Raw genomic sequence first — 27,209 nt, 5'->3', positions numbered from 1 at the left:
TTATAATTAAATGGGTGAATTCATTCAAAAATACAAACTACTAAAGCTCACTCAAGAAGAAACAGATAACTTGAATCATGCTATATGTCCATTAAATAAATTCAATTCATAGTTAAAACCTCCAGCAAAGAAAACACCAGGCTCAGATGGCTCCACTGATAAATTCTACAAAATATTTTAGAAGAAAATAACACTGTTCTACACAAACCATTCCAGAAAAAAAGGAGAGAACACTCAAAAATGAGGCCAGCACTACCCTGATATCAAAACAAGACAAAGACATTATAAGAAAATTATACAACAATGTCCCTTATAAGCATAAACACAAAACTCCTTAACAAAATATTAGCAAATCAAATTCACCAATATATAAGAAAAGATAATACATCATGACCAAGTGAGATTTATCTTGGGAATTCAAGGCTGCTTAAAAGTGCAATTAATATAATTCACTGTATTGATACATCAAGAAAAATGGTATAGACTTTTCAATAGATGCAGAAGAAGTATTTGAATAAATTCAGTACCCATTCAGGATAAAAGCTCCAGCAAACCTAGAATAGAAGGAAATGTCCTTAATCAAATAAAGGTCATGAACAAAAAAACCTATAGCTAACATCACTTTTAGTGGTGTAATGAATGATTCTTTCCTAAACAGGGAAAAAGGCTAGGGTGTTTGCCGTCACTACTCCTATTCCAATACTATATTGGAGGTCCAAGTCAGTGTAATAAGGTCCAAAAAACAAGAAAAATGTAAAAAGTCATACTGGTTGGAAAAGAAGACATGTACTGTGCTAAGTAACAGACAATATGACTGTCTACAATTTATTAAAAATCTACTAGAATAAATAAATTTAGCAAGGCCGTAGAATACAGAGCCAATTACAAATACCAATTGTAATTCTATGCCTAGCAGTGAACAACTGAATTTGAAATTTTAAAACAGTACTACTTATAACAGGACCAAGATACATGAAATCTTTAAATAAAATGTAGCAAAATATGTACAGAATCCTTATGTGGAAAATACACAACACCAGTTTTTTAAAGAATATTTAAATAAATGGAAAGAGATACTAGGTTCATGGACAGGAAGAATCAATATTATTAAGATGTAAATTCTGGCCAAATTCTTCTATAAATTCAACACAATCCTATCCAAAATCCCAGAAGAATGTTTCATAGACTTCAACAAGCATACCCTAATATTTATATGTAAGGCAAGGAATTAGAACAGCTTAAACCATATTGAAAAATGTCAAAGTTGAAGGTACTGGCAAAAGGATAGAGACATGGGTCAATAAACACAGAATACAGAAATACAGGCCACCTATATGATTAGTTTATTTCTGACAAAGTTATAAAATCAATTCAACAGAAAAAGGATAGTCTTACTAGTGAATATTGCTGGAGTAACTGGTACCCATACGCCAAAACAAAACAATCCATATCCTACACCATATAGGAAAATGAACTATACCATATAACCTAGGTGTGTGGTAGGCTATACTATCTAAGTTTATGTAAGTATACTTTATGATGTTCACATGACAAAATCGTCTAATGATGCATTTCTCAGAACGTATCCCTGTCATTAAGCAACACATGACTGTACTTAGGCATAAATTTAATAAAAGACGTATAGGACTTGTATGTTGAAAATTACAAAATGCTAGTGGAAGAAATCAGAGAAGGCCTAGACAGAGAGACATACTGTAATCATGCATTGGAAGGTCTCACATACTAAAAATATTAACCTTCCCCAAACTGATCTACAGGTTTAATAAAATTCCTGTTAAAACTTCAGCAAAGTTTTCTTGCAGACAGAGACAAAATTAGTCCAAAATTTATGTGGAAAAGCAAAGGCCCTAAAATAGCTAAAACAATCTTGAAGAATAAAGTGTGAAGAATCATTCAACATGGATTAAAGCTTACTATATAGTCACAGTAATCAAGAGATTGTGATACTGTTCACAAACATACAGATCAATGGAATATAAAAGAAAACCAGAAATACACCACAACAAACATACTTTCCTGATTTCTGAAAAAGATAGAAAAGCAATGCAATGGGGAAAAGACAGCCTTTTCAATGGATAATGCTAAAGCAACTGGACAACTATAGGCAAAAAAAAGTGAACGTCAACCTAAATCTGTTGGGAAAAGCTGAGTGTTGGGAGAAGCTGAGGAAGGGTTTGCATGTCTGACATAATGTAAAAGAGTCTTGGAACATGTCCGAGGTCCAGGGTCTAAAACCCCTTGTGGCCTTTGGAATACCAAGCTCTGTGCTAAAGGGTGGAAGGCTACACTGATGCACCATAATCTAAGCCCAGGGCATAAAATCCCTCGTGGCTTGGATAGAATGGAGGGTTCGTGGCTCCTTGCTCCTTGCTCTCCCAGGATCGATTGTATCTTGAGTTAAAAGAACCTGCTCTCCATTATCTCCAGTAGCAGCGCAAATGCTAAACCATCACAGCTATAATCATGTGCTTGCCCTTTCGACAAGGTTGAAAAGCCACAGTATGAGGGAAGAAACAGCAATTCACACTAACAAAGAATTATAAAATGCTACTTTATATTTTAATGGAGATATAAAATAGGAAAAACAGACATCAAGGATACAAATCTAATTTCCGCTAGTGGTTACTTTTGGAGTAAGAAGTAGGACTGAGATTAGTAGAAAAAAGGCACTCCAATTTTATGTATAATATTATTTCTTTTTAATGAAAAATAAACTCAAAGTAGAATAAAATATTAATTATCATCAGTTCTGAACAGTGTGAACATGAATGTTTTATTACTCTCAATAATTTTTAGTAGTGTTTTACTGACAAAGAGCAAACAAAAACGAAAAAGATAACACTGGCCCCCTGCCCTGGCCAAAACAAAAGTTCAGACAGCGAAGACAATTTTCTCCAAGCCCATGATTTGGGAGGGCTGGCTCTCACTCTTTCCTTTGCAAGTATATCCAAATACTTGTATATAACTCCAATCAAGATTAGGAAGGTAGTCTGTCTTCTGCTGGGCTGGGAAAGTGGCAAGAAGTCAAAATAAAGTCCAAGGTAACTGGAATGACAAAGGCTGTAAGCAACAGGGAAAGCTAACATTTCAGAGGCTCTCCATGGTGCACCAAGGAAAATGCCCCTTTTGTTTCTCCTCAGACTCTCGGCTGAATGTGAGGAGTGCTGTGTCACGGCCCTTGTCAGAGGATGATGGAGCATGGCAATATGGAGAACCCCAGGAGACTCATGTCCAGTATAGAAATGTTCCTTCACAACAGCAGGTCCTCTGTTTGGAAGGAATATGAGGTAACGGACACAGCACACTAAGATTTCTCCAGCATCCAAGACAAAATAAGCCTTCATTGAGGTGGTGTCCAAATACAGGCTGCTGCCTGCTCTCACAATAACATGGAGATACAATCAGCTCTATTTAGAAAACCCATTAGTCTGAAGCAGGGAAAAACATACTCTCCATATTTTAAAAAGCATACCACCAATGACTATCAAATCAGCATTTGAGGAATTCCTAATGTAATCCTTGCCATCATAAAGGATTTCCCAGGACATAGATTAGGGATTACTCGGGACAAACAGAAAATAAGGTACCAAAGAAAAGGCAAAGAAAAGCCTCTAAGAAAACCTGTTTCTGGAGTTGCCACTGTCCCCGACAATGGTACTTCCTCTTTCCATCAAATAATTGTTCACTGGAGCTATTTTCTTATGACTCCTCCTTATGATAAGCAAAATTTTACAGTCTGAAAAGGCACCCTAAATCAATACATTTACTTCCTACCACTGTCCTCAAAAACAAAAAGAAATCATTGAGTTTCCAAAGATATATGATATGTTGATTTCTAAAAGTTACATTTTTTTCTTTTTTTCTCTTTAAAATTAAAGAGGATGACTGCATATTAGGTAAGCACTAAAGAAGCAATTTAGATTCAATTTCTCAGATTCAATCTCTCAGAGGAAATGGAGAGAGAAAGTAAACACAAAACGAAGGGAACACTGAAAAATATAAGCAATGTGGGCAGACATCTGATCAAGGGCAACGCAAAAACAATAAATATGTACACTTTACTATGTGCCAGACCCACAAACATGGAGGTTTCTTTCTCTCTAAATGATATTTCTATACCCTCAGAGAAATCAGGGCTATAAACACCACACAACAAGTACAACTTCACGATGTGTTTTCTGAGGACCAGTTCAAATTCTAGAGTGAAATTCAGTCTTAATATACATAATCTCTCTAAAAAGATATAAGCAACCTCCACCACATATATTCTCCTTTACTACAGTCTCGATTATTAAGTTTCTGGGTCTCTCTCAGCTCTCAGCTGCTGCTTTTTTTTTTTTTTAATTATTATACTTTAAGTTCAAGGGTACATGTGCACAACATGCAAACATGTGCCATGTTGGTATGCTGCACCCATTAACTCGTCATTTACATTAGGTATTTCTCCTAAAGCTATCCTTCCCCACTCCCCCAATCCCACGACAGGTCCTGGTGTGTGATGTTCCCTTCCTGTGTCCAAGTGTTCTCATTGTTCAATTCCCACCTATGAATGAGAACATGCAGTGTTTGGTTTTCTGTCCTTGCAAAAGTTTGCTCAGAATGATGGTTTCCAGTTTCATCCATGTCCCTACAAAGAACATGAACTCATCCTTTTTTATGGCTGCATAGTATTCCATGGTGTATATGTGCCACATTTTCTTAATCCAGTCTATCATTGATGGACATTTGGGTTGTTTCCAAGTCTTTGCTATTGTGAACAGTGCTGCAATAAACATACATGTGCATGTGTCTTTATAGCAGCATGATTTATAATCCTTTGGGTATATGTCCAGTAATGGGATCACTGGGTCAAATGGTATTTCTAGTTCTAGATCCTTGAGGAATTGTCACATTGTCTTCCACAATGGTTGAACTAGTTTACTGTCCCACCAACAGTGTAAAAGTGTTCCTATTTCTCCACATCCTCTCCAGCACCTGTTATTTTCTGACTTTTTAATGATCGCCATTCTAACTGGTGTGAGATGGTATCTCATTGTAGTTTTGATTTGCACTTCTCTGATGGCCAGTGATGATGAGCATTTTTTCATGTGTCTGTTGGCTGCATAAATGTCTTCTTTTGAGAAGTGTCTGTTCATATCCTTTGCCCACTTTTTGATGGGGTTGATTTTTTCTTGTAAATTTGTTCAGCTTCTTCTTCTATATACAAACCAAAATCTCTCCACTTAACTTCCCAACTTGAAATCTTTCAATGGTTTCCCACTGTCTATAAGAATAAGCCCTACTGTCCGAGCATAGCATACCAAAGTCTTTCACGGCCTGCCCTGTTTCCTGCCTTCCTCCCCAGCATAATACATATCATTACTTCCCAGTTATTGACTACTTTTTTTTTTTTTTCAGACAGACTCTAGCTCTGTCGTTCAGGCTGGAGTGCAGTGGCACAACCTTGGCTCACTACAACCTCTGCCTCCCAGGTTCAAGTGATTATCCTGCCTCAGTCTCTCCAGTAGCTGGGAATACAGGCACACACCACCATGCCTGACTAATGTTTTGTATTTTTAGTAGAAATGGGGTTTCACCATGTTGGCCAGGCTGGTCTCGAACTCCTGAACTCAAGTCATCCATCCACCTTGGCCTCCCAGGGCTGGGATTACAGGCATCAGCTGCCGTGCCCAGCTCCTACTTACTACTTTTCACTAGTCATATCAAACTGTTGTAGTTCACTGCACATAAAGACATTTCATACCTCTGTGCCTTTCCTTCCTATGTACTCACATCTGTCTAGAATATTCTTCCCTCACTGTCGCCAGATTAACTCAATCATTTTCCAGGAAAGTACCCTCTTCCAGCAGACCTAAGTCCTCCTTAGTGTTCTCAGAGTATAAAGCAAATACTCAATCATCTTACTGAACATTTGCTATACTGCCAGGCACCGCTCAAGGCACTGGGGAGATGGCAAGGTACAAAACAGAGAAAGCCCCTACTCCTACAGAGCTTACAGTACCAGGAGGGGAGACTGACAATATACAAGAAATGTAAGTCAGGTGTTGGTAAGTGACAAGAAAAATATGAACAAAAGGAGGCTAAGAGAATTATAGGAAACAGAGGTGTGCTATTTTAGACTGGGTGAGGAGAAAAGGAATCTCAGATAAGGTGTCAACGAGGGAGAGAATGAAGCAGGTAGCCTGGTGCATGCCAAACAGGGAACAAAGTACAAAGGCCTGAGGAGGGAGTGTGCTTGATGTGTGTGAGGAAGAGTAAGGGTAGTTTCTGTTTTTTGTCTGTTTTTTTTTTTTTTTAATTTGAGATGGAGTCTTGCTCTGTCACCCAGGCTGGAGTGCAGTGGTATGATCTCGGCTCACCACAACCTCTGCCTCCCGGGTTCAAGCGATTCTCCTGCCTCAGCCTCCTAAGTAGCTGGGAATACAGGTATGCACCACCATGCCCAGGTAATTATTTTTGTATTTTTAGTAGAGACAGGGTCTCTCCATGGTGGTCAGGCTGGTCTCGAACTCCCGACCTCAGATGATCCACCCGCCTTGGCCTCCCTAAGTGCTGGGATTACAGGCATGAGCCACCGCGCCCGGCCTCTGTTGTTTTTTTAAAAATCAACTTGAGTTCTTAGAAACAGGCTGCTATGAGCTGCACAGGCCTTAAGGGAGCAAGGGTAGACTCAGGGAGACTGGTCAGCAGGCTACTCCAATAACACAAGTAAGATATGATGAAGGATTTGGACTAAAGTGATAGGAAGCAGTAGTCAGATTCTATACATAGTTTTTGAAAGTAGAACTGAAAGAAAAAAAACAGACTAGATGTGGGATATGGGAGAAAAATATCACGAATGACTCCAGTGTTTCTTCCCTAAGCAATTGGAATAAATGAAAAAAGGAGAAAAACTGGCAGAGCAGTAGATATGGCACAAGGGGCTAGGGGTGAGGGAGGCAGGGTAGAGGAAAAGGGAGGGTATCAAAATTTCAGTTTTGGATATATTAGGTTTAAACATCCAGACAGAGATATTAAGTAGGCAGTTGGAAATCGCAGTCTGGAATTTAAGGGCAGATCACAGCTGGATGTATAAATCTGGCAGTTATTAGAATACAAAAAGCATTTAAAGCTTCAGGACTGGCTAAGTGTAGGGGATGAGTACAGAAGAGAAGAGGTCCAAGGACTAAGTCCTGGGGTAACTCAAGTTTTAGAGGTTGGGAACATGAAGAGGGCCCAGCAAAGGAAATATATGTCTAGCTTAGCTTCTTGAGAGTAGACACTACTGTTTTTGTCTCTTTATCTCTAGCTTGGAACCCAGTGCCTCTTGGTCTTTAGTAGGTATTCAGTAAATAAATTAAACTGCCTTTGAAACCCAGCTAGAATCTAGAGTTATTTCCTAGAGTTCTCCCGGTAAGGCATGAGAGTCTAATAACTGAAATATGACCAGTCCAGTAAGGACATCTTTCCAGCTACCTGCAGCACACACTGAACTTATTCGGAAACAGCATACCACACCACTGCTACATAAGCCACTAAGAAACAAGGCCCAGATGAAGGCTTTAAAAGAAAAGAGTCTATTGATTGGAAAAGCAAACAGTATGATGGTCAAAGGCCAAGAATCAGAAAACAGAGACTTTTGCTCTTCTGTTGTTTCACAAAGTAAATAAACATGAGACATATGACTGACTGTTCAGTTTTTTGTTAGTCCATTATTGCCATAAGCAGCTAGAGAGGCTAAACTTCCAGCTCTACCTATCAGTAGAAGGCTATAAAAAGGATAATTGGGCACCAATAAGAAATTATAAAGGTCTTAATAAGTACGTCTCCCTTCAGTCTCCCAAACATTTTACTCTTTTCATCATAAAAATTCAAATGATTCAGATTTTGCATTTCATCGTGGAATAGGGAAACAGATATGTGAATCTCTGGATCATCTTTAAAGTCTTCTATTGCCAAAATGACTAATCACATAGAAACAGATGTGTGTGAATAATCCAACTGACTCACAAAATAACTTTGCTACCATAAAGGACATTCAGTTGATCGTGTCGGCTCTTTATTCATAACCTCAAAGACATTTTGAGAAACTTTTCTTACTTTATGTCAAAGTTAATTAGAGCTATTTCATGTTTAACTGACACGAGAGGAAAATGAAAGGAGGAAGAAAAGCTCTGGGAAGCGAACTAGGAAGGCTGTAGTGGAAGTTAAAATTTACAGGAAAATTGAGTTGAACACTGATTTTTTAAAAAATTTCATTAAATGGAAAGGAATGTTTTCTCCAAATAAATGGATACCTCCATCCTACCTGGAAACTAAAGCTCAATTTTATATGAGACACTGAATGATGTAGAGGGTCAAATTCCACCTTTTACTAACTCTACACAGTACTATGTGCTATTCACTGACATTTTACAAAGAGATTATGGATATAATTTGGAAGAGAAAGAGATAAGTATAATACTAATACTCTGTATATATATATAGCTATTTCATAACAAATACATACTTCATAACAAATGCATTTTAATGCAACTCCTCTGCTGTTATTCGCCACTCACTCTGGCCATCAGCATGAATACTATTAAGAGTTCCTTTTTAAAAGCCTAATAGTTCCTGGCATACTGCAAGGGCTCAAAAGACATTTGCTGAGTAAATGGGTATTCCACAGGGGACTTGTATGAACAACTACTAAGGAACTGGTACTATAGTAGATATATGCCAACTTTGGCTGTCCAGCATCTGAATGCCCTTCTGATTGTTAGAAAACCAAAGACAGGTGAGACGCAGGAACCACTTCCTACTATACAAACTGAAGAGGAGTAGATATTCTCTTTCTCCATTCCTCGGAAGCTAGAACATGGGAAGCTGATATAAGACTGTCTAACTATAACTGGGATTTTAAATCTTCAGGAGTAATGCAAGGACACAAGGTCTAACAGAGATTATTCACAAGAGATACAGAAAAGCAAAGAAGTCAAAAGCATGGCTTTAAGTGTCTGAGGGCAATGAAGAAAAGCTCAGGGAAGCGAACTAGTAAAATGACTAATGATGTAAAATGACCAGTGTCGGAAGCATGTTGTTTGTACAGTAAGATACAGAAACCTTGGCTGTACCTTGCTTCCCATCAATCCTGCTCAAACTTGAAATTTTCTTATCTTTTCTATTCTGTAGGCCACACAATATTCATTATTATTTTACTAAATTCCTCTTCTACTTTGGTTGGCCAGAATTGATTTCTGCTGTTTGCACTAAGAAATTATTGGTACCAAGGAGTGGATTACAGGCAATAGTTCCTCAGGTAAGTAAGCGCAATTTAGGATTGGTTTCTGGTCTAGAAGAGGCCAGTAAATATCATATTACTGTTAAAGGGATTCTGTAAGTCCTTGACATGGAGTAATGAAATAATTATCACCTGTGGTCACACGGACTGTTTTAGAGAGTGCTGTACTGTGCTGGTGATTTAGAGAGAACAGAACAATATGCGGGGCATGAAGAATTCAAAACTCTGAGGTAGAGCATCTGCTGTTCTAAGGATACAAAATAGCTTAAATAAAGCAAATGTTAAGGTCAAATCTCCATAAACTAGGCTTTAGGCACAGACTGAAATGTAAGTACTGTTAAGAAAATGATCTTTTTTCTCTTACAAAAATAGAGCTGATGTAACCAGAAAAACAAACGCACAGAGTTTGATGCTCTAGGTTGCTGAATTACAAGTCACTTAAATTTGCATACATATTGATACTATTACATATACAATGGAGAATTGATTAGAAAACAAAAAGAAGGAGAATTGGAATGGAGGTATACAGGAGGATTCTGACATGAGTAAGAGTATCCTAAATCTCTAATTCTCACTTAGACCCCTCTTGCTAACTGGGTAGCCCCTCCTCCCCTGTCAAATGAAACTGATCTTTTCTTGCTTACAAAGGCAGTAAAATCCCCCTGCCTGAGAGAATTTTCTTCCAAGAATAAACTTATTCCCCATTCACTCTGCTCTACTAGCTCAGATAACAGCATGTTCAGTAGGGTTAATTACAAAACACCAAAAGAATTGCAAGGCTTTAGTTATTTATATGGAAAAACACATAGAAAATAAGTATGTGCCAGGCACGTTGGCTCACGCCTGTAATCCCAGCACTTTGGGAGGCTGAGGCAGGCGTATCACAAGGTCAGAAGATCAAGACCATCCTGGCTAACATGGCAAAACCCCGTCTCTACTAAAAATACAAAAAAATTAGCCGGGCGTTGTGATGGGCGCCTGTAGTACCAGCTACTTGGGAGGCTGAGGCAGGAGAATGGAGTGAACCGGGAGGTGGAGCTTGCAGTGAGCCAAGAACGCGCCACTGCACTCCAGCCTGGGTGACAGAGCAAGACTTCGCCACAAAAAAAAAAAAAAAAAGAAAAAAGAAAGAAAATAAGTATTATAATGGAGATTATTATTATTATTGTGTCACTCATGTCCTTCTACCTCTTCTCCATTACAAATCCTAAAAGGACCCAGAAGACATTTCCTACTCCAAGACCTTGAAAATATATTAGGAAGTAGAGCACCCATATATCTGAAAACACTTTATAGGTCAGGGATGCAGATAAGAGACACTGAAATCAGGCTGCCCATTTCAATTTAATGAAGGATGGGAGAAACCAAGCGGTGGCATTGAACCACTAGTGCATGAGAAAGTAGGTATAATTACATAAATAGCAAGGCCAGAACAGCAAGTAAAATAGTCCGAATGCATGAATCTTTTGCAATAGCTAATTGGTCATGGAGTCTTTAGGATTAGAATAAATAAGTGGTCTATGAATCCGTTTCAACAAAAGCACTGAAGCAAAAGCAACACCACTTCCCTAAAAGGAAACAGAAAGACACTGTCACCACTAAAAACTGGATGATGATTCTTTATCATATTCCCATTTAACTCTTCAGTAAGTATGCATCTTGAAGAACAAAAGTGATACCAGTTGTTCTTTGTCAGAGTAGACAGGTCTGCAAACTCAAGGGTAAATGTGAAAAATACAATACAGTTCATGATTACATCCAGTGACTAACTTGCAAAACTCTTATTTCATATTTCTAGGTTTAGTGGCTTTAGAACCCGAGAGGCACGTCTGCACTAGTGCTACAACAATTATTGCAACTGGAAGCTGAGACTTTCAAGTACTGAATTTAAGTTCTACAAATTACTAGGAAAAGTCATCCCCTACCCACAATCCCCACTTAAAAATCAGCTTGTCGGCTAGGATAAGTAATCTTGACTGTCAAGGAGAAATGCAAGAGGGCTAATATACGAGTGTGGATGGAACCCTGGTGGTATCTCCTGGTATTACCAGGCCTAGTGGTAAAAAGTAATGTAAGACTACTAAAACCCAATACAAGTAAAACTACCAAGAGTGTAGATTTTACCAGAAAAGACTGAGATCCACCCCTCTCCCCCAACAAAGAGGTACAGAACACCATCCAACAAAGTTATCTGCAGGCAAAGTTAGTTGCAAGCAAAGAAACAAAGGCAAATAATGGAAGAGGGAAGTTGTAAATACCAATTATAGCCCCAGTGTAGAAAAATGAGAGCATCTGTCCACATGTATATTTTATTCTTTCCTGTTTCGTGTAATTGTTTGTGAACTTTAACTAACTTTCCTTTTCTGTCTTCTCTATTTTTCCCATTATTCTGTAAACAGTATATACCAGGGCAGTTAAGTTTACAACTGAATCAACAGATTTAAAGATATGGAAATAAAGGATAAATGAATACCACCCAAAGATCCAAGACTGGGAACTAGATGCAGCAATTCATAAGACTTAGGTTATGTCATTTAAGGAGAGAGAAATGTATTTTCATTTGTGCAAGGAATGCATTAGGGCAGATAAGAATACTTTTTAAAAATGTAATAATTTTTAAAAATGGGGAGAATGTATGTGTAGATATTGAAGAGTGCTAATAGAAGACAGTAATACATACTATTTTTTTTTCTGAATTGTTCCTATATGAGGGAAAGTCCCAAGATCAGAGGAAACAAGATTTTACCCCACCTGCAGAAGCTAAAATGGAGCAGATAATCCACCTCCCTATATCTTGAGATGGGGTGTGAGTACGTGTCCTAAACATAGCCAGTTGGTCCCATGCAGATTTTTGATTCTTGGGGAGTGAAGTAAAGGTGTGTGAGAAAACCCATTAGAATATGAGCTCCATGAAGGTAGAAACTTTGTTCACCTCTATTAACTGCACCACAACACTGCTAGTCACATGGTAAGTACTTAGTAAATATTTTTTAAATGGAGAAAAAAAAGGACAGTGAGAGATTATTTTCAGCATTCATGAGGGAATAAAAAGTCCAATGATGCAGCTGCTAGTGTCCAGTGGTAAAGTCCAGCAAGTGGTGTCTAGAGATGACACTGCCAGCAGCAATACATGAAGCATAACAAGAGTTCATACTACATCTATCCTTGACTCCCTTGGTTCCTGTCTAAAGCTGGTTCTCCATCCTACCTAACAATTCTTTTCTTTTCCCAATAGTCTTTCAATACATTCCTTTCCTGAGTAAAGTTAATCCAAGCCGGTTTCTATGACTCCCATTCAAGAATACCAACTAGTACAGAAGTATAAATGCACTTAGAATAATTATACCATCAGGGACAGAAAACAATTCACTGTACAGTTAGGTACCACATGAAGACATTTTGGTCAACAGTGGTCCCATAAGATGATAATGCAGCTGAAAAATTCCTGTCACCTAGTGACATCTTAGCATCGTAACATAACATATCACTCAAGCATTTGAGTGATGCTGGTATAAACAAACTTACCACACTACTGTATAAATGTATAGCACATAAAATTATTTACAGTACATAATACTTGATAATCAATGACTATGTTACTGGCTTATGGACTTATTATACTATTTATCATTATTTCAGAGTGTACTCCTACTTACAAGAAAAAGAAATTAACTGTAAAACAGCCTCACGTAGGTCTTTCAGGAGGTATTCCAGAGGAAGGCACTGCTATCATAGGAGACAAAGACTCCATATATGTCCTGCCCCTGATAACCTTCTAGTGAGAACAGATGTGAAGGTGGAAGATACTGATACTGATCCTGACCATCAGGATCAGGATAGTGTTTTGTGTGTGTTGGGCTTCATTTTCAATTAAAAAAAAAGTTTAAAAAGTAGAAAAATAAAATAAAATTTAAAAAATAAAAACGCTTATATAATAAAAACATAAACAAACAAAATGCTTTTGTACGGCTGTACGATGTGTTTATATTTTAAGCTAAGTGTTATTATGGCAGTCAAAACATTTTAAAAAATTAGAAAGCTTATAAAGTAAAAAAGTTAAACTAAGCTAAGGTTGATTTACTATTAAAGAAAGAAAAAAATTGTATAAATGTAGCATAGCCTAAGGGTACGGTGTTGATAAAGTCTATAGTAGTGAATAGTAATGTCCTAGGCCTCCACATTCACTCACCACTCACTCACTGATTCTTCCACAGCAAACTCCAGTCCTGCAAGATTTTCATGGTAAGTGCCCTAGACAGGTATAGCAGTTTTTATCTTTTATACCATATCATCACTATACCTGTTGTATGTTTAGATGTATTTAGATACACAAATACTTACCATTGTGTTACAATATTCATTACAGTCACATGCGGTACAGGTTTATAGCCTAAGAGTAATAGGCTGTACCATATAGCTTAGGTGTGTAGTGGGCTATACCACCTAGGTTTGTGTAGGTATACTCTATGATGTTCGCAACATAAAATCACCTAACGATAAATTTCTCAGAACATGTCCCTGTCATTAAGCAATGGATGACTGTAGGTACGTATGCATGTATGTATGTACATGTATATATATGTATACGTGTGTGTCTGTCTATATACAAAAAACCTTTTGTAGTAGACTAGAAGTTAAATAGACTGTGATGACAGACTTATGCTCAAAGCTATTTTATTTATTAATCTAACAAATCCATTAATATGTTAGATTAAACCAAATGAAACCAGATATTAAAGCATTTTTTACCTAAAAAAATTTCATCTGGTTTAACCTAATATACCTAGGTTGTGTTAAATGATAAAGTAGTATCTATTTTCCCCTACTTAGTTGTTCTCAGATAGTTTTTAAAAGTTACCTTAAAAATCTTACTTAATTCATCTAATATTCTTAAATGCTTAGCTTTAAAACACTACTAATAATACCACAAAGTCTTGTTATATGGCACTGATTGAGACTTATAGAATGTTAACCCCCTTAAAATCTATAAACAAGAGACAACTTTGGGGGAAAAATAGACACATTCAATAAGAATGAATTAGAATCACAGAATGAATAAAAGTCACAGGCATTTTGCAACCAAAAGAACAACTAATGTGACTGACATTCAGGCTGTTTGTCTAAAACTCCTCCAGTCAAATGGGTATTCATATTACCCTTAAAGTCATTAAGGAAGAAAAGCGCATAACTTTTCCAGTAACCAATTCTAGTTATCAATACCCAGAAACCTGTTTTGGGGTATTTTTTTTTCTTGTATGTTTGCCTATATCATACCTGCTACATTTCCTTTTACATTTACAGAATTAAAGTTAGTTCCTCATTAGACAACATTTATTAACTCTTCATATATTTAAAGTTAATTACTAATTTAGCCCTCAGCACTTCTCTTTGTTTTCACCATCCTAATTCCTTTAATATTTCCTCAAGAGTCTATTTTCTAGTCCTTTTCTCATATTCATATTCTGTGAACTTACTGCACATTTGCCAAATCTTCCTAACCGGAGAACTTAGTAAATCCTAAAAGCAGATCCAACATGAATGAACAGACTAATTTGGGGGGTAGGTAAAAATGTACCCCAAAAAAGAAGATCAAAAAGGAATCAATGATATGGAGTATGCAGTAGGAGCTACCGGAATTGCCAAATACCCCATCATTCTTAATACAGGTGCAAAGCTAAAAGAAATATGCTGTAGAAAACGAGATAAAATAGGTTTGCTCTTGTGTTTCTTCCTTTTCTTTAAAATTTTTTTAACAAGGTCCAGTAACAAATGATTACATTTTGCTCTAACACAAGAGTTCTTAACTGTCATCACCACGCTCTAAAGTGTTTGGCCAATGAGGAATTTTTTACCTGAATGGCACTTCTTCCTGTGGAACATCCACATAGTAACGAATAAAAAATCTCTCAGAATCTTCTCGTTCACCATCAGTAACAACGCTGCCATTAAGTTTGGATACTGATGGCAATCTATAAGTTAAAACCAAAATAAAGACATTTTTTAAGATACTTATATATTTAGCTTTAGAAAGAAACTAATTGGTTTGTGGGCCAGTCTCATTTTCTTGAAAGGACACATTTGATGTAGTTCCATTTGTATACAACTACTGACATGAACTAAAGTGATCTAAACTGGAAAGACAAAAAAAATTGAATTTCACTTTCACGTGACACTGAACTTTCATAATCTTGCCTCCCCTTTCAAAACAAGATTCTAGGCAGCACTGTCCAACTTAGATTAATATAATGAAGCCACATATGTACTTTTAAATTCTTTAATGGCCACATTTTTAAAAAATAAAAATTAAACACATGAAATTAATTTTAATATTTCATTTAACCCAATGTATCCAGAATATATAAACATTTCAACATGTAATCAATATTTTTAAATGAGCTAATTTACATTTTTAGCCATATAAAATATTTGAAATCCAGTATTTATTTTACCCTTACAGCACATTTCAATTCAGACAAGATATATTTCAAGTACTCATAGCTACACATAGCTAATGGCTGTCATATTAAACAGCCCAGTCTAAAGAGTAGTCAGTAAAACTGGGTTACATAATTCAAGAATTAACTTATTATATTTGCAAAAGAATTGTGTAAAGAAAATAAAGCACAAGACCTACTGCAAGACATATTCTTCTTCAAAGAAAAGTATGCTCACATTTATTTCTTCAGAAAGATATTAGTGTGTACGTTAACAACTACAAAGCAGTAAGGATCTGCTAGGCATTAGCTTGTCACAAAGATCAACAACCTGTTTAAAGAACCACTCTTCTTTAGAGAACCTTAAAGCCTACAGTTCCCCTTTCAAAACTACTATGTATAGTATACAAAGAGAAAAAAAGCAAAGCTCTGTGGCCCTTGCATTTTAGCCCAAATCTTATTTCTGCTAAAGGTTCATACAAAAATAAATACTCATGGGAAATTCCCAATTATGTGGAGGCAGCGGCTGAGACACAAACGGTAAGGGGAGTTAGAGAGAAGATAATAATGGTGGTCATATTTAAGTCAATCTACTTTCAAGAAGAAAATGCAGATGCTGCTCTCTTAAGTTTTCCATGAATGACACAGTCCAAGTTTCAGGAATTTGTGCTCTGAATAATCAATACGTTAACAAAGAAAATAAGGACAACCATAATAGAAATGATTCCCTACTGTACGTACTTTTACTTTGTGACCCCAAACAGGACTTCAAATATTCTAAGTATTAAAAAGCATAAAAACAGATTTGTAGAGAAATTTTTCGGTGGTGTCAGCAGCCCAATTACATTTCATGTTTTCCTCATCATATTGCTCGCATTTCTTTTCATCAGGATTTGGAGCTACAGAGGCAGCTCCTTCAAGCACAGTCTGCTCAAAGGATGAAAAAATTCATAGTGCACTCCCACTAAACAGGGCATTATTCCTTTAATGAAACAATAAGGCCTCACAAAAATAAAGCAAAACAATCAGGACAACAGACCTGGCTATTACCAATTTCCTTCGCTCCTCAGTGGTATAAGGCTGCAGAAGAGGAATTCCTAATAATCTCACTTCTTCCAGTTTGGGAAATGAATTTAGCTTATCAATGTCTTCCCAGGACTGCAAACCTAATTTGAGAAATATATTAAGTAAAACCAGAGATGCACACAAATAACAAAAGAAGCATAGCAAAAATATTAGCTCAATTAATAACTTCTGAAATGTTAAAAATGATCATAAACTAAATGGTCTGAAAGTTTTCTTTATCCAAGGCAAGAGTAGAACATAGTTAAAACCACAAAAACTTCCCCATAGCCTCTCCTACCTCTGTGATCCAGGGGTTAAGAAAGAAGAGCGTTATTGTCTAACATCCTCTCATCTACTCATTTTCTACCAAAATGACTTATAAAGAGGGGTCACTGGTAGTTTCATCAATAAGCAGGATGTATGCCATGATTACATAATTTAAAGAAAGCTATGTGACCGACTCATTTCATTCAAATATAGACTCATGGGATAAAACTATTGATCAGAGTTGATACTAACATACTCAAATTTTTACCTGAAAAATTCTAAAATGAGGCAAGGTTGACAGAACCAGAAACTAAATACAGCTGTCCCTCGTATCTATGGGGGACTGGTTCCAGGACCTCCTACAGATACCAAAATCCACAGACGCTCAAGTCCCTTATATAAAGTAGTATAGTATTTGCATATAACTTACACAAACCCTCCTGTTTACTTTACTTCTAGGTTACTTTCAATAGCTAATACAATGTAAATAATTGTGATACTGTATTGTTTAGGGAATAATGACAAGAAAAAAGTCTGTACGTGTTCAGTACAGACACAACTACCCTTCTTCCCCCGTATTTTCGATCTGCAGGTGGCTGAATGCAGGAAGAGTCCATGAATATGGAGGGGTGACTGTATTATCAATTTGGTGACAGGAGAGACAGAACTAAAATTTAAAACAAACAAAAACAAAAACCTGAACCTCTGAGTAAGGAGAATATGTAACAAATTAAGATTTTTAGTCCTAAAATGAAACTCTTCTTATAGCTATGAGAAAAATGTATTCTCCAAGTCAATACTTAACTTCTAAGTCAGGCAGGTCTTCTACATAGGAAAAATTTTTCTATAATAATGAAGCTGGTCAAGTTCACAATGTATCAAGTCTATTTCAGAGAACAACATAGTCCCATCCTATTTTTATCAACCTTCAGCAGGGGTAAAGACAGAGGAGCAATTTAGGAGGTCTCTGGTGTATAACTATCCCAAGTCACAACGACCCTCATCCCTTAGAATGGCATTTCCATCAAGGAGGAAGAATAGTTAGCTCAAGGGTGTGAAGGTATGAAATAAACAGCTTCCTTGTGCAAAACACTGGATTTTAAAACTTGTTTCCCACTTTTAAAACCTCTATGATAAATTAAACTAAGTTTATGCTTTTTCAGTTGTAGGTTAGAGTTATTTCTAATTACGTAGGTGTTTTAAGAAATTAGCTAAGACAGCCAGGCGCGGTGGTTCACGCCTGTAATCCCAGGACTTTTGGAGGCCAAGGTGGGCGGATCACGAGGTCAGGAGATCGAGACCATCTTGGCTAACACGGTGAAACTCCATCTCTACTAAAACCACAAAAAATTAGCCAGGCGTGGTGGCGGGCGCCTGTAGTCCCAGCTACTCGGGAGGCTGAGGCAGGAGAATGGCATGAACCCAGGAGGCGGAGCTTGCAGTGAGTCGAGATTGCACCACTGCACTCCAGCCTGGGCAACAGAGCAAGACTCCTTCTCAAACAAAAAAAAAAAAAAAAAAAGAAAAGAAATATGCTAAAAGACAATATCCAGAGAATGACAAAAAAAGTCACAGACTGGGAGAATGTATTTGCAGAAGACATATCTCAGAAAGAACTGTTCTTCAAAATATACGAAGAACCCTTAAAACTTAGCAATAAGGAAAAAAAAAAAACCTGGCTACAAAATGGGCCACAGACCTGAACAGACACCTCACCAAAGAAGATATACCGATAGCAAACAAGGATATGAAAAGATGTTCAATATTATACATCATTGGAGAATTGCAGGTTAAAACAAGATACCCCAATGTACCTATTAGAATGGTCAAAATCCAAAACACTGAGAACATCAAACTCTGGTTAGGATGTAAAGCAAGAGGAACTCTTGAACTGCTGGTGGGAATGCAAAATGATACAGCCACTTTGGAAGACGGTCTGGCAGTTTCTTATAAAACTAATCATACTCTTACCATATGATCCAGCAGTCATGCTCCTTAGTATTTACCTAAATGAATTGAAAGCTCATGTCCACACAAAAACTTGTACACAGATGTTTACAGCAGCTTTATTCATAACTGCCCAAACTTGGAAGCAACCAAGATGTCCTTCAGCAAGTAGGTGAGTAGATAAAATAAACTGTAGTACATCCAGAAAATGGAATAGTATTCAGCACTAAAAAGAAATGAGCTATCAAGCCATGAAAAGGCATAGAGGACTTAAAGACATATTCCTAAGTGAAAGAAGCTAATCTGAGAAGGCTACATATTGTATGATTTCAACTACATGACATTCTGGAAAAGGCAAAACTATGCAGATAGTAAGAAGATGAGTGGTTGCCAGGATTGAGGGGTAAACAGGTGGAGCACAGAGGATTTTTAGGGCAGGGAAACTATTCTGAATGTTACTACAGTGGTGGATATGTGCCACTACACATCTGTGAAGATCTGTAGAATTTACAACACCAATAGTGAACCCTAAGGTAAATTATGGACTTCAGTGATAACAATGAGTCAACATAGGTTCATCGATTGAAATGGTACAAATGTCCCATTTTGCTGTGGGTCACTGACAGTGGGGGAAGTTGTATATATGTGGGAACAAGGGGTATATGAAAACTCTCTGTACTTTCTGTTGAATTTTGATGTAAACTATAAACTGTTCTAAAAAATAAAGTTTATCAATAAAAAAGAAATAAGCTAAATATATTCATTCCTGTGATACACAGGATCAAATGGCAATAAACTGACAATCAATTACATACAGATACTAAAAAAGTCAGCATTTGAAAAGACATAGCAGGTTGGGATTCCTTAAACTAAGTCCAGAAAAAATAGTCTATTTTATAATTCTTTGTACTATTTTTACTGTGTCTTTTAATATCCAGTGCATGAATTTCATTTCACTCTTTTCATAGCATGACCCCTTTAATGTATAAAATATAAACTGTCAATGTAATGCTATGTCACTCAGTATTTATCAGATCATTTATGAAAATCAATGTCTTAAATTTAGCCAATCATAGGCATCTGCATGTCATATAGAAAATTCACTCTAAAAGAGGTAAAACTATGACTGAAAGAAATATACTTTCATTGTATTTCATGCATATGCTCAGGTTAATTTGAATGTAGAATAAGAACAAGCCTGAACCTCACCTGACTTGTGGAGGCTGATGGAGCGAAGATTAGGAAACAACCTGGCCAATGAATCATCAGGCTCCTCAATAGCATTCAAATGATTGTTGGCTAGGACGAGGGTATCCAGCGAAGGAAACATAACTCCTAACTTTCGTATCTCAGTCCAGTCTTGGAGGTTATTGTCTGTTATATGTAGTAGCTTAAGAGAATGACAGCAAATAGAAGGACAAGACACTGTTTCATAGTCATTAAGGCACAGGAAGAGCTCCTCCAAACTGCAGAGACAAAAGGAAATATTTCATGTTTAAAGCAGTTTAGTTTCTACTTTATATCTATTTTCATTCATTCAATAAATAAATAAATAAGTGCCTACTATATGTGAGACTCTGCTAGGAATTGTGAAGAAAATACCAAGATGTCTTCCTGATGTTCAAACTATAGCTGGGAAGACAAAACCTAAAGTACACACTGAAACAGCAAAGAATGATGTAAGGTGGTGCGAAATTACTTTTGTGCTTCATTAAGTACTAAATTAAGCAGTACTAACTGTAAGTATAATAGTCATTCACATAACAATGAAATTGAAATTACAGTTAGAATAACCAGGAAAGGATGCATGGCCTTGAAGGAGGGGAGGACTTCCACAAGTTGAGAAGACATAGAAGAAAATTCCAGAAACAACATGAACAAATGTTTAGAAGTAGAAATAATAACTATCACTTGTTGAATCCCTACCCTGTGTCAGACCCTATGCCAGGTGTATTACAGATTTTATCCCTACTTCTGCAAGGTAAATGCAATTATGCCCATTTTACAGACAAGGAAACTGAGCTCAAAGAAGTTAAGTAGCTCATCAAAGGTCATATGATTAGTAGTGAAACTAGCACTTAAATGCTCATTCTATGCCATGCTGGGTGTTGGGTGCAGTGAGGAAACCAATCTCATTAGAGTGAGAGTGCGAAATTAAGATGGAATAAGTTGAAATTAAGATGGGACAAGATTCTGAAGGGCTTTGAGAATTTCCATATTCATACAGTCAAAGAAACTACAGCTTCTTTAAATTTCCTTTGCACACTTACATGTAAATACAGATAGAGACAAACAAAACATAATAAAGCATTTTTTAATTGACTAAAATATAATTTCTTTCTTAACTTATTGAAAATAATACTAGGTCAATTTTCCCATCAGATCAGCTAGGCACTTAATCATCTGAATGTTAACACATTTTAGTGATACTATGACTTTTTCCTCCCAAAGAAAAGGGCTGAGGCTCAATTCTCATATCAGAAGATTAAAATGGAGTAAGGCTGAGTTGATTTAGAGTGATAAGTGCTTCTCAGGGGTATTTTCTAGCCCAGAGATGACATATCCCATGTCCTGGTGCTACTCAACACTGAACATGTATTCCACTGGAAATGCTACTAGATCACCCGCACATTTTCATTCCAATAACTTCGTTTTTCTAACCTCTTTCTCCACTCAATCTGCAGTTCTAGTATTTCTTGGGTGGGAGATCAGCAGTAATCCTACGTACTAACACAGATGGCAACATAGCTCCCTCGCCCTCATGCTCTCTGGGCTTACTCTGGTAACTCCTGCAGTATCGTGTGGACTGTCTCCCAAGAAGCTTTGCTGTTGTTGAGGACAAGTTTGCGAACCCCAGAGAAGGACCCAGCACATGTTCTTTCTAAAACCGACAAATTCAGAGGGTTGGAACTCAGGTTTAGAAACTCCAACTGAGGAACATTTGACACAATTTTACTGACCTAAGGAGAAAAAAAGAAAAGCATTATCAGGCAGTAATCAGAGCTGTTAAATAGCAGTCATGCTCAAGAAAGCCTAGGGGAGTGGGTCTCCAGGCAAAGGGCTGTTTACATCAAGGAGTCCTATTTAGTATCAGTATTCACAGAGGGACATAAGTGATTTCAACAAACCTTGGCAAATAATTTAATCTTTCAATGAAATAGTGGCAGAACTGACTGACATAACAGAACTTAATGGTAAAAAGGAAGATTTCCTACGTTGCCTTTAGAAAGGCTTCTGATTCTGCTCTATGTGATGTTCTCTTTGATAAGTGGAAAAAAGATAGTTTTGATGACATTTCTTAAAGAGTTGAGATTAGTTCATATAATTCTCTTTGAATATCTCCTTCCTCTCATTCTTAGCAAAATATTAAGGCTAATTAAAGGTTAAAATTCACCTGGTAATAATTCATGTGTTAAGTTTGATTATATTATCACAATCACTTAGAAAACAGTTTCAATTTGGTTCAAAGATGTACCAAACTTTAAAATACGTTTACTCAAAAACAAAAAAAAATCCATAACTATAAAATGAAAGGGAAAACAAGATTATCAACGATTTAGCTACCAACTTGGTAGACAAAAAGGAAAAAAAGAAAATGAGCATTACTGACCTTAACTATTTGGTCTGCATGGTACTAGTCTCTTTGATATAGTTTATTCATTAAATTCTCAGAACAACTTGCAAGATACTACTACTTTCATTTTAAAAAATGAGGAATCTGAGGCTCAGAAATGTTAAATAATTTCACTAAAGTCTTATAGTTACAAAGGTCAAGTCTGGGATTTAAAAATCAGAGTCATTTTTCTTTCCAATATGCCATATTTATACATCAAAAATATAACTAGAAAAAATGAATAAAGAAGACTGAAGACTATTTGGTACAATCTTTGAGAAGGATCAGCTTAAACAAGTATGAAATAAATGCTAAATGTCCAGTAAATGTATTAAGCATCAAACAGCCAGGCAATGTTGTAAGTAAAAGTTATAAGAAAAGGAGAAAAGAATAGTTAGGATTAGTTTTAGAGTAAAAAAACCTGGGTTCAAACAAGGTTCCAACACTTCCTAGCTGTGTGGTTTCAGACAAGTTACTTAACCTTTCCAAATCTCAGTTTCCTCATTTGTAAAAGGGAAAACAGTTCCCATCTGTTGGTAGGATTAAATGAGATACACATATAAAGTGCTCAGCATAGCAAGTGACACCTTTTTTTGAAACTTGTTTCCCTACGTCCCTCCCAATAGCATGTAAGCGCTATAAAAGCAGATATAGTACTTACCTACTTCACTACTGCATAGTGGGCATATTTAATGAATAACTTAATGGCACTAAATCATTTAATAAATGTAACCATTATGAACATAAGCACAGTATGAACCATTATCTCAACCCTGGCTACTCAACAGAATCACTGACAGAACTTAAAATATACTGATTCCAAGGTTCCACCATAACTACTGAATCAGAAGCTTCATAGGTGGGACAAGCTTCAGGGTTGCGACCTGAATATCTTTCTTTTCAGAGCTCCAGAAGTAATGCCAAAAGAGTATCCAGGAGGGAGAACCGTGGGTAGAAAGAAAAAGTAACCCGTATTTTACATCAGATCTACTGTGTAAACATTCAGTTCAAGAGCTCTAAAATCAGTGAGAAGTAGGTTAATTCCAAGAAGTTTCAGAAGAGTGGGTGAGAAGAAAAAGTTTCCTGCATTCACTATTTCACTTATTCCACACACTAACCCTATAAAGTGGGTACCATTTTTATCTTCATTGTACAAATGAAGAAATGAGCTGACTTTTAGAGAAAATACACTAGGCTTCTGTTTAAAGTGTAAGGAATTTATACCAGTGTGCACATATCCTCTTGCTTGATCCCTTTTGCAATCAAATGGTACCAAACATTTGTGCAATATATGGCTAGTATTTGGAGCTTAGTCTGTGACTAAAACACAGCTAAATAGTTCATGCAGGAACCAATCTACACTGCATTCTATGACTGAATACCGATATGAAGAACTTTCTTACAGAAGATGCTTACCAGCTATACTTAACCTCTTTGTGGGGGTGGGAGGGGGACAGGAAATATGCTCCAACTAAAGCATAAAGAATAACTCAATTATAGGACAACCCTAGTTAAATAAAAATAAAACATAAACTCTTTGCTAACTACCACTCATATTTTTTATAATAAAGAGGAAAACACTTTAAAAAATAGTCAATTTAAGGGTTTTGAAACAATTTCTGGGAGGTTTCCCAAGGCTAGCAGATATATGACATAATCACCACAGTCTGCATCAGCATTACTGCACAGGGAAAATAAATATTCAGAATAATGACTTGTTAACTCTAGAATATCCTACAAGATAAAACTGGACTAGAATTTAACCATTCAAGCAGGAAAAATAATAAATGTTAGAAATAAATGAATATTTTCTTTAAAGGGATGAAATAAAAAAGGTTTTTTTGTGTAACCTCAAACTGATAAGGCTCAGGAAGACATAATATTCACTACATAGATAAATTTACTTATGACAGAAAAATTTCCCAGTACCAAAAGCTGACAAACATTCCATGAGTTTCTACGGCAGTATACTGACTTCTCTTTTTTAAATTCTAAAAATAAAAAAGACTCCTCCAACTGGAATGAGCATGCTCATGTGCAGAAACATGGAGATGAACTCAGATCACCTTTTAGGATTCCACAATTCTATTATTTAATAGGGGACCCTTTACCTTGGCTTCTAAAAAGGAAGAAATTGAAGATTTAAGAAAAATGGGAAAGGGTTTTAAGATATCAATCTGTCATCTGTACCTAAGCTATTCTCTACCTTACCTGAGTGGCTACTTCCTCCCTCCTCTCAACCACTAGGTTTAATTTCTTTCATAAAATCATTTTGATAAGTAATGGAGTAAAAAGAAGGTACCTTGGGAAAGGTCAGACAAAGATCTACTCAGCCAAAAATTCAAGTCAAAAGCTAAAAAAAAGCATTATTTTTAAACATAGGTGCCCAATTTTAGAAGGGTGAAGGCAAATCTTTGCCTCCCCAAAAGTATCACTTTTCTCATCCATATTTATCTTAGTCTCTGGATACAGCAGCCAACAAATTAAGCTACAAAATAAGTTACTCATAACCTATAATATTCTTGGTCATCCAAAAAACTAAGGGAAAAATTATACAACTGGTTCCACATTGCCCTATCAGTACTGGCTGAAATAAATTCCGTTAATGGCTAAGGACAAATTATCTTTTTGGTAATCTGATATATGGGTTATAATGGGGTTGAAATGTAATGTCCTAAAACTGGCAACCTATGAAGCATTTGTAGCCTGGCAAAGAGTCTAGTCAATCCTAAAAATCAACATTCTTTTGTCATATTTCTCCCTTCTCTATGTTCTGATATATCCTCTAGAAGACTGGGATCAATACAGTTAAGGATAAAGAGGAAATACTAAAGGAATGATGAAAACAAAAATAAATTGGAAAATGGATACCTGAAAGTAACAGCAACAAATATTTACTTGAAAACTGCCTGAAAACAGACAATAGAGCACTTAGGAATATGCAAACTGAGTACAAATACAGTATAAATAAGTATGTGACCCTCTGGCTACATGTCAATGTGGCTTGAGAAAAATTTAACATAGACCTTTGTCTAAGCAGAGAAAAATGCTGAATTACTTAGTTTACACACTGTGTACTGATCCGTATTATACACATCTTCCTCCTGAAGTAGCAACTACATCACTATTAAACTGTTCCCAGTAATTAGCAAAAGCTTATATACATGGTCAAAGCACAAAACCTTTGTAAAATTTTGTATTTCCAAAGAAACAAATTTGAAGTGCAGATAAAGCACGTGTGGCAATTAAATGCTGCAGAGGACCAAGAAGGCACAATCTGTAATTTGTTAAACAGTAAACTATACAAGTTGTCCAGATAAGTAAATAAATACATATACAAATAGAAGTTATTTCTTAGAATAGCCCTATATATCTGCATATGTTAATAAATCACTTAGAAATAGATGACAGGCATTGCAAAGAATTTTGGTTAAAATCCTAATAAAAGTAGTAAATATAACCAATACAGTTACCAGATTAAACAAGGGCATAAAACAGATAAATATAAGAAAAGCTTACCAAAACTAGGTTATGGATAGGTTTTTCTTAAACAAGAAATCTGTCTTAGAATTTGTATAGCATTCAATATCTACTGAGTGTTTCAATGATTAATTTTATCAGCAAGCCTATCTTATAGATGAGCAAACTAAAGCTCTAAAGGATTAAGTGAACTTCTTAAGATCACAGGAAAAGTTGGAACAAGAGGTCTTGAGCAATTCTTAAAATATAATCATTTAATCATTAACACACTCAACAAACATTTGACTCCTTGGTATGCTGGGCTTATGATAAAAAAAAAAAGATAAAAATCTCCACTTGGAATAAGCTCATAGTCTATTAGGAAAACTGTGAAGTAAGCAAGTCATCACACCTGACTGTGATAAATCCTTTCATACTGGTAAGTGTAGGTGCTCTGGGATAATCTGTCTGTGACACAGCCAGGGAAAATTTCACAGAGGAATAGCAACTTGGGCGAAGTCTTGAAGGATAAATAGGAAGCGGCCAGGTAGACAAGAGAAGAAAGACAGCAGTGGGTTCAGAATGAATAAAAGCAAGGAAGCTTTTTATTTCGAGTTTATCATGAGCTGCAAGTAAAAGTGTATGGCTAAAGAGGGAAAAAAAGTTCTAGAAATAGCAAAGGGCCATATGATGAATGGCCATGCTTATAGAGTCAGACCTTAGTTTCCAGGCAAAGAAAGGCAACTATAGGCCTTTATGCAGGACAGTGTCATAATCATGCTTCATGTATTAAAAGGAGTCTGTGGTAGCACTATGGAAAACAGCTTAGCGGAAGCAGAATAAAGCCAGATCCAGGAAAACCCATTAGGAAAGTCTTCCTAAAGTCACATCAAAAAGAGCCCAAATTAAGGCAGAAGAATGAACCAAGTAGGAAGAACATTTTAAACCTTATTCTTCAGGGTAGCTTCTATCAGGTAATGTTATAAGCAGGTAGGTAATGTTATATATAATAATAAGAGAATGTTACAAAACTGTATTTGTGTACTTTTACAAACTATGTGTGTAGTTTACAGTTACTCTGAGGTCAACACATCAGTTATGTCAAACCACCCAAGGGATCTGATAACATAAGAAAAGTTGT

The 27,209-nt window shown here is 36.3% G+C and overlaps 1 protein-coding gene across 5 annotated transcripts in view; it reads right to left on the bottom strand.

Moving 5' to 3' along the window:
• TBCEL (tubulin folding cofactor E like) overlaps positions 1-27,209 on the bottom strand; it is a 74,782-nt gene that overhangs the window by 17,284 nt on the left and 30,289 nt on the right. For 4 of the 5 annotated variants that reach the window (XR_002730920.1, XM_023208484.2, XM_023208486.3 and 1 more), the window contains 4 exons: positions 21,775-21,956; positions 20,206-20,462; positions 16,757-16,883; positions 15,136-15,252 (listed from right to left, as the gene is read on the bottom strand). Coding sequence is in view for 3 of the 5 variants with exons in the window: in XM_023208484.2 (XP_023064252.1) it covers positions 15,136-15,252; positions 16,757-16,883; positions 20,206-20,462; positions 21,775-21,956 (683 nt within the window). In the remaining 2 variants the exon portion in view is untranslated. The remainder of the gene's footprint in view (positions 1-15,135; positions 15,253-16,756; positions 16,884-20,205; positions 20,463-21,774; positions 21,957-27,209) is intronic. The other variant, XR_003308064.1, reaches the window with a different exon arrangement.

Source organism: Piliocolobus tephrosceles, chromosome 13 (assembly GCF_002776525.5).
Source record: "Piliocolobus tephrosceles isolate RC106 chromosome 13, ASM277652v3, whole genome shotgun sequence".
Taxonomy (NCBI): domain Eukaryota; kingdom Metazoa; phylum Chordata; class Mammalia; order Primates; family Cercopithecidae; genus Piliocolobus; species Piliocolobus tephrosceles.
The sequence above is the reverse complement of the archived record's forward strand: the minus strand, read 5'-3'. Positions and strand labels throughout refer to the sequence as shown.